This window comes from Macrotis lagotis, chromosome 2 (genome assembly GCF_037893015.1).
Source record: "Macrotis lagotis isolate mMagLag1 chromosome 2, bilby.v1.9.chrom.fasta, whole genome shotgun sequence".
NCBI classification, from domain to species: domain Eukaryota; kingdom Metazoa; phylum Chordata; class Mammalia; order Peramelemorphia; family Peramelidae; genus Macrotis; species Macrotis lagotis.
The window spans coordinates 341,982,212-341,995,902 of NC_133659.1; the positions used below are offsets into that span (position 1 = coordinate 341,982,212).

The following is a 13,691-nucleotide window of genomic DNA, read 5'->3' on the forward strand; positions in this document are numbered from 1 at the left end:
TGACACAGCACAAGAGGCAATAACTGAGACCCTCTGTCTGTACAATGAGGGAAAAATGAAATGGGAATTGACAGCATCAAGAAGGTCGGAGCCACAACTTACCAGGAATTCCAAACCATGATAGAAGCCTAAGCATCAAGATGGGGACCAGAGGTTGGGTGCAGAAGGCCCAGAGAACATCTCCCATAGTAAAGGAACATTAAGTAGCTAAGCTAAAACACAGACCTCTCTTCCCAGGATCACAAAGGCCAGCTGGTCCAGAACAAATCGGAACAGAAATCTCTATGATACTTAACCTCTATCAGCCTATTCCTTCATCTTTAACACAAGAAGTTGGAAATGCTGGCCTTCAAAGTCTGATACTGGGATCCCTGACAAGTTTCCCCAACCTCACTCTTGTTGTATATGATTCCTGTGTATGTTTTACTTGATATTCCACCAGTCCTTTTACTTCTCCCTGACTATCCATGTACTTCCCAATGGCCAAATTTTTTCTTCTCTCCTCAGATTTCCCAAAGCATCCCCCTCCTCACCCACAATTGAGAATTTCCCAAAATGTCTCACAAGCTCCTCTCTCCTACTCTATACTCCAAATCACCTCAACTTCATCCAGTCTTGGGTCTTAGAGGAAGAAGCAGCCCTTCTCCCTGCCTATACCAAACCCTCTCTCTACCTAGGTTCTCAAACTCATCCCTGCCCATCTCCTCAAAGAGCCTGCCACTTCTACCATCTACCTTAATCATTTCTCCTCACCTTATTTACTTTCACCTAACCTTATTCTACCACATGTCTCAATTTTCCAACTCATCTGTTTAAAAAAAGACTTTCATTTGATCCTACCATCCCTGTATCCTATCTTCAGTTTCTATCATAGTCAAACTCCTAGAAAAAGCTTTCTAGGCTACACTGTTCTAACACTTTTACCTTCTGTTCACTCCACAATCCTCTCTGACTTCCAACTCCACCATTCAACTGAAAATGGTCTCACCAAGGTCACCGATGATTAAAAGGCTCCAAGCACCAAGGCCTGGAGAATGACTAGAATCAAGAGAACCAGAAGAAGAAAAACCCAACAATAGTCCTTCAAAGAGAGAAAAAAGGAGAATATTCCAAGAAAAAGAATGCATAAACATTGGACAGAGGCTGGGCAGAGGTCCAGGTGAAGGAGGAGGAGAAGAATGGGGAAAGAGTAATGGAAGTGGGCAGCACAGAAGTCACTGGTGTCACCATTCCCCAGACTGACTTTAGGTCTCCTGGCTGCCCTCCCTCAAGGGATGATCTGTACTCCCATAATGAACCTCATTCCCCTAACCTTCAATATGACATCTATGGTTAGCAACATCCCCAAAGTGCAGCTCCCAAAGCAAAGTATCCTGAAAAAGATGTCTTTGAGAAGAAGGAGACAATGGTGAGGAGTGGAGGTGGGGGAAGCACAAGCAGGAAAACAAGAAATGAGACAGAAGCAATTTTCCGGGGAGCATAAAATAAATAAAAAGTTATATGACCACATTTACAATTAAATGCTTTCTCCTATTTCAGACAGACAAGCCAGACAAGCAGATCATATAGTCGGCTTCATTTAGAGCTCATCAACCTCTCTTCTCCAAGTTGGAGTCATTACTCCCAGTACCCTTTGAGTTCAACAGAGTGAACAGACAATGAAAGATGAATTCAATCTGTCGTTAGGCTCATTCTCTCACAGAGTCAGCAAGTTCTGAAGATGTATAAAATACCTTCTGGAGAGACATTTTCAAGGGCATCAGAAGACACTTAAGAAAACCCATTTTTCTGATGATCAACAGTTCTACTGCCCCTCTCAGCCCAAAAATTGTTTATTTAATTTACTTAGCCAATTATATGTAAAGGTAATTTTCAACATTTCGTAAAGTTTTGTCCCTCCCACTCTTCCCCACCCCAAAAATAGCAGGTAATCTGATAGAAGTTAGACAGGGACAAGCATGTTACACATTCCACCCAGAATTTGGGAATCAGATCTCCCCCCATGAATGCAGGAAGAAGTAGCCAGGCTAGAAGATGTGGAAAATAAACCATAATAACCTCACACCTATTATTGTCATGGGGTTGTAGAATTGCCAGAGAGATCAACCCTCTCTCTCTATCACAGTTGGGAGCTCAGAAAGGTATTCAGTGGAAAGCAGGAATTTGATCTCAGGTCCATCCAAATTACACCTTTATCTTTAGTCATTATTGACCTTTAGTTATAAATTTCCCTTTTTTCTTTCTGCCAAGACTATAAATTCCATGAGGGTCATGTCTCCATTCTTTAATTTTTCTTGATGAATTGAACATTTGACTTCAACAATTTCCTTGAGCAGGGGTCATTCACAAAGAAGCATGCTCAAATCTGGAAACCATAAATAGATCTTGGTTCTTCTGCAGGGGAAAGGAGCACTTGGGAGTTTGATGGAGTTTTCCCATGCCTTAATAAAGGTGGAGCCCCTTCTCCAAAGGTCCCAGAAACAGAAAGTCAACTTCAGCTCAAAGCCCTCCAGGGTCCCAGCACTCAGTCCATTCCCCTTCTGCTCAGGAAGCACTCTCCCAGTAACTTCCCTTCAAGGCTGATCTCTCCTCCCCAGAACAGGCCTCCAGTCCTCTGAAGGTCATCTTCAAGATCACCAATGGCACTTCCTCCCATGTTGCTTCCAAGACAGCTTTCTGGGCTCTGCATCATTCCTTCTTGCTCACTTCTCTCTGGTCCTGACTGCTCTTTGTCAGTATGTCTACCATCAAATGGTGGCTAGATCCATCCGGGTTGCACTTTCCTATGACCTAAACAAGAGCTGGGTTTCCCTTCTTTCCATTATTTCTCTACATTATAATACAGCTAAATGATGAGATATGCAAATGAAATGGCACTGCAGCCTTCCAAATGCTAAATAATTTTCAAGAGAATAAATTCAATAACTTCTAGTATCTATGTTTTTAAAAAACGTACACAGAGATAACTCACTCTTAAGTCTTCTTCAGTTCCTATTGTTTCCCCTTCTCTGTCTAAAGTCGTAATGCTCTCTGCCAGGCTGTTTAGTTGATCCATAAATTGCTCTGCCACCTCCAATGCCTGGCTTTAGGCCAGGAAATTAACAGAAGGCAGAGATTAACTCCTTAAAAATATAACAAAAACCGGATCTGCCATTGGAAAAAAATTTTATGGAGGCATTAAAGCCTTCAACGAAAGTGCGACAGCACTTAAACAAGAAAAATGCCCCAAATCCCTAATTAGCACCAACGTGTGCATCATCTCAAGCTCCTAAAAGCTCATGTTAAGTGGAAACCAAGTTGGACGGCAGTTTGAGGAAGAAGTGGCATCATCCCTCCCCAGCCAAATGCAACCAGACTCTTGTTTCTCTTGGCCAAGGGAAGAATGAGGGGCCAGAGTCTGCAATGGCAGCTTGGGTCTTCCCTCTAGTACATGTATGTCTACTATGTACAGAACCCTACTCGACAGGCTGGAGGTTACCTTTACTGGGGATACTATTTGCTCCTGTCCTATCCAGACTTGACCTTGTCTACTGACCTCAAGTAGGGCTGAAGACTATGATGAAATGGCAAGGAGCTGGGAGCCAGGAGCTCACTTCCAATGCACCCGCAAATGGACTGAAGCCAGCTTAGAGCACCTTTCCGCATGTCTGTGCACTGGTGGATACCTGGAGACCCCAGCCCCTCCCCTCCACCTTCTGCTGAATGTGGACTCCCTGGTCCTTTGCTGTCCCTCACTGTGCCTTCTGCTCTCCCAGAGATTGTCTTCCATTCCTTCTGCAGAGATCACATTTACAGCTGTTTATAACCAGCTAGATTAACAATGAAACTAGGAAGAATACAGGATGAGGAAGGGACCTCATCAGCTTCCAGAAAAGGCAGAGCCTGGATAGATATTTTCCTAAGAATAGACAGGCTGAGCCACCTTGCAGGCCCTCAAGTCAACAAGACTAATACTGTTTCAAAAACAGAAACAAATTAGTCCAAAAGAACATAGGGGAAAACCAGCCCCATTCCTTGGTCAACTTCTTTCCTCACCTTTCCGCCTCTCTAACGCCAAATGTGTCAGGAACAACTAGATGTCTTCTGTTCAGCGTCAGTAGCTGGCCCAGAAGGGAGTCATTAAACTTCATCTGAATAAAACGGGTTTACAGTCAGAACTGGAACAGCAGCATGTTATTTTTGCTCTGTCTAGCTAGACTGAAGATAGAAGGCAGCTGAATGGCAATCACCCCATTCTAAATGAGAACCCACAAAGCACTGAGAACCAGATGTAAGTGGCAACAAGGGAGACATAATGGCCCCAGCAATGGAAGAAGCTGATGGAGGAGGGTGGATATGGTGTCAAAGGAAAGGAGAAGGGTCTCTGGTGTCAGAGGACCCAGATCCAAATCTAACTCTCTCAGTTCTCACCAATTGACCTCACATGGATTAAGCACCCCACTAGGAAGCTCCTCCTTGAAGATGATTCCTGGTACTATGGGGTCAGGCAAAGTCCTGGAGATTCAAGTTAAAGAGAAAAAAAGTCCTTTCCCTACTGAATAGGGGAGATAACGTACAAACAGCCAAGAAAATAACAGGGGAGACAGGAGCTCCTCTCAGGGGAGAAGGCATTAGCAGTGAGGAGACCTATCCTGTGCAGGGTAAGATGAAGCCAGGAAGCTGAGATGAGGAGGGAGGGAATTCCAGGCGTGGGTAATAAATGATCTTGAAAAGACACGGAGCTGGGAAGATGGGCAAGGATGATGTGAAAGGACGATGTGCAACAGCAGAGAGGCTAATGTCAGTGGACCAGGGAAAACATGGTAGGCAGTCAAAATGAAGACTGTAATGGCAGGAAGGGTCCAGCTACGAAGATTTTCAAACAGAGACCTCTCTTCGATCCTGAGGGAGCCACTGTAGATTTCTGGGTAGGAGGTAACAGGGTCAGACTGGCTGAAGGAAAAGGTCTGGAGTGGAGAGAGACTTGAGGCAGGGGAACCAATGAGAATGCTGCTGCCAGATGGGTGCACACGCACAGCTGGGAGGCAGAAAAACCAGAGACACCGAGTCCAACAGGAAATGTCGGGCCCTAGTCTCTCCATCTGCACATCAAGAGAGGGGTGAACTCAATGGTCCCTTCTGGTCAGGCTCTCTCGATCTCCAGATCGAGTCTAGACTGACCTCACAGGGTCAGCAGGGAATAGGCTGGTTCTAAAGTCTTTAGATAAGACCTTAGGAAAATACTTCATCAAGTGATCCACCTGCATATGCCTGCCCCACTCCCAGGGCAGGGCAGGTTAGGTCAGAGGGTTTCTATCCCCAGTGCCCAGCACAGGGGTCTGGCTCTGGCACAAGGTAGTTTAATAAATGCTGAGTAATTCAGTGAGTGGGGTCAGGGTCTCTAGAGAGACCAGTTGTCTTTACAAGAATTAAACTTGCCCCTGCTGGACCCAAGGGAGCAGATATGCCGTGAACTTTGGAGATCCTCAAGTCCCAGCCAGGAAATGCAATCAAGGAAAAGAAAGGGAAGAAAAGACAAGGCCAAAGGTCAGGGTTGGCTCTAGGGTAGCTGGCCTGGAACGTGACACCAAGAAGTGAAGAGACCAAATGGCAGTCACCTTTAGACCTTGAGCAGGCACTGAGTCACAGGTGGTCCCAAAAAAGGCCACTTGACTGGTTAGGGGAGGAACCCAGGGTCAAAGGCCTCATCCCAGACATGGGAACCCACACTCCATTTGCTTTGGCACTAGGACAGGGAGGCATTGAAGTTAGATCCAAATCTGCCCAACAAGCTCCATCCAATTCAATGTGGATTCAATGACAACGATGGGCCAAGCCTGTGCCCCATGGCAGGGATTCAATTAGCCAGGGTATAATTACTCAGTGACTGCCTTCCAGGTGAGGGGCAAAGGAGAGAGAGAAAAGAGGAGAGAGGGGATGCCCTGTCCATGGTGCTGGGGACACAAGCCCAAATCCAACCAGTCCTTCCCCAGCAGATCCCAGACCTCTACCAGAGCAGGGGTGAGGAAACTCCCAGAATTACCAAGCACCCAGAGGAAGGACCCCCAGGAAGAAACAATATTTACAACTAATGTTTCTGACAAAGGACCCTTTTCTAAAACATACAGAGACCTGAGTCAAAATTTAAAAAAAAAAGCTATTCCTCCGTTGACAAATGGTCAAAGGCTATGCCGATCCAAAGGCAATTTACAGATGAGGAGATCAAAGTGATCCATAGTCATATGAAAAATTGCCCTAAATCATTACTTATTAGAGAAATGCAAATTAAAGCTTCTCTGAGGTACCACCTCACACCTCTCAGACTGGCCAGTATGACCAGAAAGGACAATGATCATTATTGGAAGTGTTGTGGGAAATCTGGGACACTATTACACTGTTGGTGGAACTGTGAACTTATCCAACCTTTCTGGAGAGAAATTTGGAACTATGGCCAAAGGGCAACAAAAATGTGCCTACCCTTTGATCCAGCAATACCACTACTGGGCCTATACCCTGAAGAGATGATGAAAAAGGGTAAAAACATCACTAGTGCAAAAGGATTCATAGCAGCCCTGTTTGTGGTGGCAAAGAATTGGAAATCAAGTAAATGTCCTTCAATTGGGGAATGGCTTAACAAACCATGGTCTATGTGTGTCAGGGAACACTGTTGTTCTATTAGAAACCAGGAGGGATGGGAATTCAGGGAAGCCTGGAGGGATTTGTGTGGACTGATGCTCAGCGCCATGAGCAGAACCAGAAAAACACTGTCCACCCTAACAGCAACATGGGGGGAGATGATCAACCTTGATGGACTTGCTCGTTCCATCAGTACAACAATCAGGCACAATTTGGGGCTGTCTGCGATGGAGAATCCCATCTGTATCCAGAGAAAGAATTATGGAGTTTGAACAAAGACCAAGGACTAGTACCTTCAATTTAGGAGAAAAAAAAAAAACTAGATATCTTACTGTCTGTTCTTGCTATCTCTTTTACTTTATGTTTCCTCCTTAAGGATATAATTTCTTTTTCATCACATTCAACTTAGATCAATGTGTACCATGGAAACAATGTAAAGACTGGCAAATTGCCTTCTGCGGGGGGTGGGGAGGGAAGTAAGATTAGGGGGAAAATTGTAAAACTCAAAATAAATAAAATCTTTAAAAAATAAAATAAAAAAGGACCCCAGGAATCTCCACTGCCAGAGTCCTCTGACTGTGGGGCAAACCTTCCCATCCTCTCCCGAGTTGCCCACAGCCTCTTCAGCTCCCATTGGGTCCCAGTCTGGCCCCTCAGCTCTGCCTCACTTCTCTGGCTTCTTTCAGATCCCATTCAGGTTCCATCCTCAACAAGGGGGAAGGGAGAAGGGCTAACTGTGGGGGCCCTTCCAATGCCAGCACTGTGTTTGGCAGCAGTAACAGTGAATAAAGGCTTGTTGAGCGCCTAACGTTCAGCGGTACAAGAAGATATAAAGCAGCCAATGCAAAATAACGAGGTCAGTCAGGGCAGACCACCAGGGCAAAGGGTCCTAGTGTGAAGGGCTCTGAGGAAGGGAGGTCAAAAGGACAGAGCCAGGAGACAAACAGGAAAAGAACAAGAAGGAGAGTTGGGTCAGACCATGAAGGGGTAGCTTCTGGTGCAGGAAGCCAACCAAGGCTTCCAGTTCACACTGCCAAGGTCCCAGACCCCAGGATCCTCCCTCCTCCTGGTAGTGCACCCCCAGGAATGACCAAGGTACACAAGGTACTTAGTCTGGGACCTGAAAAGCTCCCTCATCTCTCAACTCTGCATGCCCTTGGAGACATGACAGAGGCCCTGGTGAAGTGACACACAGGGAAGACCAGAGTGACACTGGGCAAGTCTCAGCCTCAGTCTCCTCATCTGTAACCACAGCCTACCAGCTAGGGCTGTTGTGAAGAGAAGAGGAGATAACTCACACACTGCCTACTGGCCATTAAGTTTCACAGAGGACTCCGTCTGGAAAGAGTTTGGACTGGACGGTCATTAAGGCCTATCAGACGAGCAGCACTGATGAAGCAGGGCAGGGCTGCCCTCACGGAGCGCCCTGACTGGCAGAGGGGACACTATGCACAAGCATGACCCAGGCAGGACATGCCGGAGAGAACAGACCGGAAGGAGACACTTCCTGTAGCAGTCTGAAGGAAGCCAGGGAAGTGAGGCAGAGGTGACAGGCAGAGCACAAGGAAAGCTGGGCAGGAAATGGGGCATCAGGGGCCAGTGGGACTGGTCTGGGGAGTCCAGGGAGGTCAGAAAAGGGAAAGAAAAGTGGGCTGATGGAAACACCTGGAGGGATGGGCAAGGGCAGAGGGACTGTGGCTTAGCAGAAACTAGGCCAGGCCAGAGAAAGGGCATCAGGACGATCAATGGAGCCATGGGAGCTGATGCAGTCACCAAGAGAGGGAGGGGAGGCCTGGGGGTCAGTCAAGGGGGAGGGGTCAGAACCCGGATCTCCTCCAGAGATGAGAAGGGAGAGCAAGAGGCCCCTATTGCCAGACCAAGGAATGAGGTGAAGGAAGACTGGAAGGGCCTCAAAGCCAGGCTGAGGATCTCAATTTCAACCTAAAGGCCATGGAATCACTGGAATTGGAGGCCTGGCTTTCTGACATGGTCAGAGTTTCTCTTTAGGAAAGGAAACTTGGCTGTGAGCAGATGATGGGCTCGAGTGGGTAAGGACTGGGGAGACAGGCCAGACGTGGCTCCTGCTGCCCGCTCTCACGCCCCAGCCTCCTCCACTCTCCTGGTCTGGCCGTACTCCACTTCCCTGAGCTCCCCACTCTGGCAGAGCCAATCCACAGTTGGGCGAGAAGGCCTCGGCATGCCTCATCAGGGGCCCCCGATTATCCTTCCCCCTCCTCCCTGTGCCTCCCTTCCTCACTCTCCCCACCCCGTTCAGCTCGGCTCAGGCTCCATCCCTTAGCCCAATGGGCACTGCTCTCCCCCACAGGCCTCTGCTGCCCTGAGCACCATCTCAAAGCTCTCCTCTGTCTCATCACACTGGCTCCAGACCCTTGGCTTAGCTTCCTGTGTCTGCATTTCAGGTGCACAGGACCCCCTCTCCATGCTCCACCCCAGCGGTCCCCACCATTACCCAGACACTTCTACCCTGAGGAGGACAAGGAGTGGTCCCTGTGGCCTGGTGGGGCAAGTGGCCTGGTAGAGGAGGCTGGTGTGGGGGACATGGCAGATGGCCAAAAGAGCAAGTGACTTGAAAGCATCAGGGGCTCAGAAGAAGGGGGCCCCCCAATACAGGGCTTGGCAAACAGCCAGAGCTCCACTCAGGAACATCCTTCAGTGGCTGCTTAGGAGGCAGAAGACCACCAAGGTCCCCCATTCGACGGCAGGCACCCCACCTAGCCTAAACAACAGAGTCAGAATCAGAGCCAGGTCTGGCCCTGAGCGGAGCTGAGGGAAGGAGAAGTGGAAGTGGCTGAAACCAGCAGAGGAGACCACAGTGGGGGGAGGAAAATAAGACCAAAGGAGACCCCCAAGGCCCAACCTGTAAGGACCCTCCCCAGGTGACATTAAAAAGGACAGGCCTCCCTCCAGGCTGGTCAGTGCTCACAACTGCCCAGGTGGCAACAGTACGTGGGGGCAGGAAGTGCGGGGTCCACCCAACACACCCAAGACAAAAACAGGAAGGCAGCAGATGGGGCAGGTCACATGCCACCCCCAACATCCCCCCAAGCAATCACAGACTTCTTCCAGAAAACTTCAGTCCCCGGGGGCAGAACATACCAGACCCCAGGCCCAGTAGGGTCAGGGTTGGGAGGGGAGTCAGGAAGGAAGGAGGCGACCCCCCCCCCTTGCCAGGGTCACTCCCAGGGTCTCCTCTTTAAATTCCTTCCCCCAAAATCTTTACCCAGTCTCCCCCCACTTGACCCAAAGGTCAAGGTGCAGGGCCGCTCATCAGCAGTGTCAACAGGGGCACAAGTCACAGAACATGGGGGCAGAGATGCACGTCCCCTCCACTCCAAAACGGATTAGGCTCGGGGCTTCCAAGGGAATTTGAGGAGCTCTTGGGAGACAGAAGGGGAAACTGAGGCCCAGGCCTGAAAGAAAGGCCCCCATGGGCAGGGAGTGAGGCCCCCCAAGTCACAGATGGGGAGACTGAGCCCCAGGGAGGTCTGGATCTGAGGGAAGGGCCCTCTGGGCAGGAGTGTAGCCCCCCACCACCACTACAGAGGGGTAGACTGGTCCAGGGAGGTCAGGACCTGAAAGAAGGCCCCTTTGGGCAGGGAGGCCCCCAAGTTAGAGGGGGGAAACTGAGGCCCAGGGAGGTCAGGACCCCACTGAAGGGTCCCATGGGCAGGGAGTGCAACCCCCCAAGTTACAGATAGGGAAACTGAGGCCCAGGGAGGTCCAGATCTGAGGGAAGGGTCCCATGGGCAGGAGTGCAGCCCCCCAAGTTACAGATGGGGAAACTGAGGCCCAGGGAGGCCCAGATCTGAGGGAAGGGCCCCTGTGGGCAGGGAGTGCAATCCCCCAAGTTACAGATGGGGAGACTGAGGCCCAGGGAGGCCCAGATCTGAGGGAAGGGCCCCGTGGGCAGGAGTGCAGCCCCCCAAGTTACAGATGGGGAGACTGAGGCCCAGGGAGGCCCAGATCTGAGGGAAGGGCCCCGTGGGCAGGAGTGCAGCCCCCCAAGTTACAGATGGGGAGACTGAGGCCCAGGGAGGCCCAGATCTAAGGGAAGGGCCCCTGTGGGCAGGGAGTGCAATCCCCCAAGTTACAGATGGGGAGACTGAGGCCCAGGGAGGCCCAGATCTGGGGGAAGGGCCCCGTGGGCAGGAGTGCAGCCCCCCAAGTTACAGATGGGGAGACTGAGGCCCAGGGAGGCCCAGATCTGAGGGAAGGGCCCCGTGGGCAGGAGTGCAGCCCCCCAAGTTACAGATGGGGAGACTGAGGCCCAGGGAGGCCCAGATCTGAGGGAAGGGCCCCGTGGGCAGGAGTGCAGCCCCCCAAGTTACAGATGGGGAAACTGAGGCCCAGGGAGGTCCAGATCTGAGGGAAGGGTCCCATGGGCAGGGAGTGCAATCCCCCAAGTTACAGATGGGGAGACTGAGGCCCAGGGAGGCCCAGATCTGGGGGAAGGGCCCCTGTGGGTAGGAGTGCAGCCCCCCAAGTTACAGATGGGGAGACTGAGGCTCAGGGAGGTCCAGATGTGAGGGAAGGGTCCCATGGGCAGGAGTGCAGCCCCCCAAGTTACAGATGGGGAAACTGAGGCCCAGGGAGGTCCAGATCTGAGGGAAGGGCCCCGTGGGCAGGAGTGCAGCCCCCCAAGTTACAGATGGGGAAACTGAGGCCCAGGGAGGTCCAGATCTGAGGGAAGGGCCCCGTGGGCAGGGAGTGCAATCCCCCAAGTTACAGATGGGGAGACTGAGGCCCAGGGAGGCCCAGATCTGGGGGAAGGGCCCCTGTGGGTAGGAGTGCAGCCCCCCAAGTTACAGATGGGGAGACTGAGGCTCAGGGAGGTCCAGATGTGAGGGAAGGGTCCCATGGGCAGGAGTGCAGCCCCCCAAGTTACAGATGGGGAGACTGAGGCCCAGGGAGGTCCAGATCTGAGGGAAGGGCCCCGTGGGCAGGAGTGCAGCCCCCCAAGTTACAGATGGGGAAACTGAGGCCCAGGGAGGTCCAGATCTGAGGGAAGGGCCCCGTGGGCAGGGAGTGCAATCCCCCAAGTTACAGATGGGGAGACTGAGGCCCAGGGAGGCCCAGATCTGGGGTAAGGGCCCCTGTGGGTAGGAGTGCAGCCCCCCAAGTTACAGATGGGGAGACTGAGGCTCAGGGAGGTCCAGATGTGAGGGAAGGGTCCCATGGGCAGGAGTGCAGCCCCCCAAGTTACAGATGGGGAAACTGAGGCCCAGGGAGGTCCAGATCTGAGGGAAGGGCCCCGTGGGCAGGAGTGCAGCCCCCCAAGTTACAGATGGGGAAACTGAGGCCCAGGGAGGTCCAGATCTGAGGGAAGGGCCCCGTGGGCAGGGAGTGCAATCCCCCAAGTTACAGATGGGGGACTGAGGCCCAGGGAGGCCCAGATCTGAGGGAAGGGCCCCGTGGGCAGGAGTGCAGCCCCCCAAGTTACAGATGGGGAGACTGAGGCCCAGGGAGGCCCAGATCTAAGGGAAGGGCCCCGTGGGCAGGAGTGCAGCCCCCCAAGTTACAGATGGGGAGACTGAGGCCCAGGGAGGTCCAGATCTGAGGGAAGGGCCCCGTGGGCAGGGAGTGCAATCCCCCAAGTTACAGATGGGGAGACTGAGGCCCAGGGAGGCCCAGATCTGAGGGAAGGGCCCCGTGGGCAGGAGTGCAGCCCCCCAAGTTACAGATGGGGAGACTGAGGCCCAGGGAGGTCCAGATCTGAGGGAAGGGCCCCGTGGGCAGGGAGTGCAATCCCCCAAGTTACAGATGGGGAGACTGAGGCCCAGGGAGGCCCAGATCTGAGGGAAGGGCCCCGTGGGCAGGAGTGCAGCCCCCCAAGTTACAGATGGGGAGACTGAGGCCCAGGGAGGCCCAGATCTGAGGGAAGGGCCCCGTGGGCAGGAGTGCAGCCCCCCACCACCCAGGGAAGGCCCCGTGGGCAGGCGGTGTGGCCCCCCAAGTCACCGGGGGGCGGGGCGGGGTGCCCCGGTGTCGCGGCTCCGCCTCCCCCCCCGCGCCCCCTCCCCAAGATGGGGGGCGGCTTCCGCCTCTGGGGGCAGACGAGGACACTGAGGCCGGCGAGCCTGGCCCCGGCCCCCCGCTGCCGGCCGGAGCCCCGGTCCCCACTCTGCGACATGGGCTCAAGCCCCGCGCCCCGGCGCCCCCAGCCCCCCGGCGCCCCCAGCCCCGGCGCCCCCCGCCCCCCGCCCCGCGCCCCGCCCACCTGCCCGGGAGCCTGTGGCTGCTGCGCTTCCAGAACTGCCTCCGCGCGCCGTCGCTGGCCATGGCCCCTCCGCATCCCTCAGGCCGCCGGACGACGCGCCCCGGACGCGGCCGGGCCCGATGCCGGAGCCGCCCTTCCCGGCCCGGCCGCCGCCGCCCCCGAAGCCTCGAAACCCCTCCGAGCCCGGCGCCCAGCGGCGCTTCCGCCTCCAGCGGGAAGTTTGGCTCTCGAGGCCGGAAGTCCCGCCTCTGCTCGCCCCGCCTCCCGACGCGGGTGGGCGGGGCCTGACGTCGCCGCCGACGTCCGGCGGCCTATAAAAGGGGCCGCCGAGTGCGCAGGCGCTGAGAGGGCGCGGCGGCGGGGCGGAGCCGGGCGGGAGGCGGGCGCCGGCGGCGGAGATGCGGGCCGCGGATGGCGGGGCGGGGGGCGCCGTCCCGGGGCCCGGGGCGCGGCGGCCCGCCTGGCCCTGGGGGCGCCCGTGGCCAAGCCGCCCCTTTGCTCGGTGTGGGCTTCCGCGTCGCTTCCACGCGTGTCCGGAGCCGCACGCCAGGCCCCGCGTTGCCGGGGCTTTGCGGCGCGTTCCCCGCCGATGGCTGGGGCGCCTCGGAGGCCCGGGGAGCCGCCGCGGAGAGCTCGGGCCCCGCGCACCCCACAAAGGCCCGGGGTCACGCCTGGCGCGGGACTCGCCCACACCCCGCCTTTACACCCTTCCTTCAGGTGGCGCACGTGCTTGCGAATGAATGTGGGAGCCTCCAGTAAACGAGCATGAGCCGCTGGGGAAGCGGAATCGAGGGCAAGTCTTTTGGGCCAGCCTTCTCGGCCTAGAAGTCACCCCGGG

General features: G+C 53.9%; 1 protein-coding gene across 2 annotated transcripts in view; it reads right to left on the reverse strand.

Moving 5' to 3' along the window:
- The window catches only part of TBC1D22A (TBC1 domain family member 22A), a 357,164-nt gene extending 344,082 nt beyond the window's left edge, over window positions 1-13,082 (reverse strand). Inside the window, exon 1 of one of the 2 annotated variants that reach the window (XM_074227261.1) lies at window positions 4,036-5,215. In XM_074227261.1, the coding sequence (XP_074083362.1) occupies window positions 4,036-4,130 (95 nt within the window). In that variant the 5' untranslated portion in view covers window positions 4,131-5,215. Of the gene's footprint in view, window positions 1-4,035; window positions 5,216-12,853 lie in introns of those variants that run through there. The other variant, XM_074227262.1, reaches the window with a different exon arrangement.
- Between the last annotated feature and the right edge of the window lie 609 nt (window positions 13,083-13,691).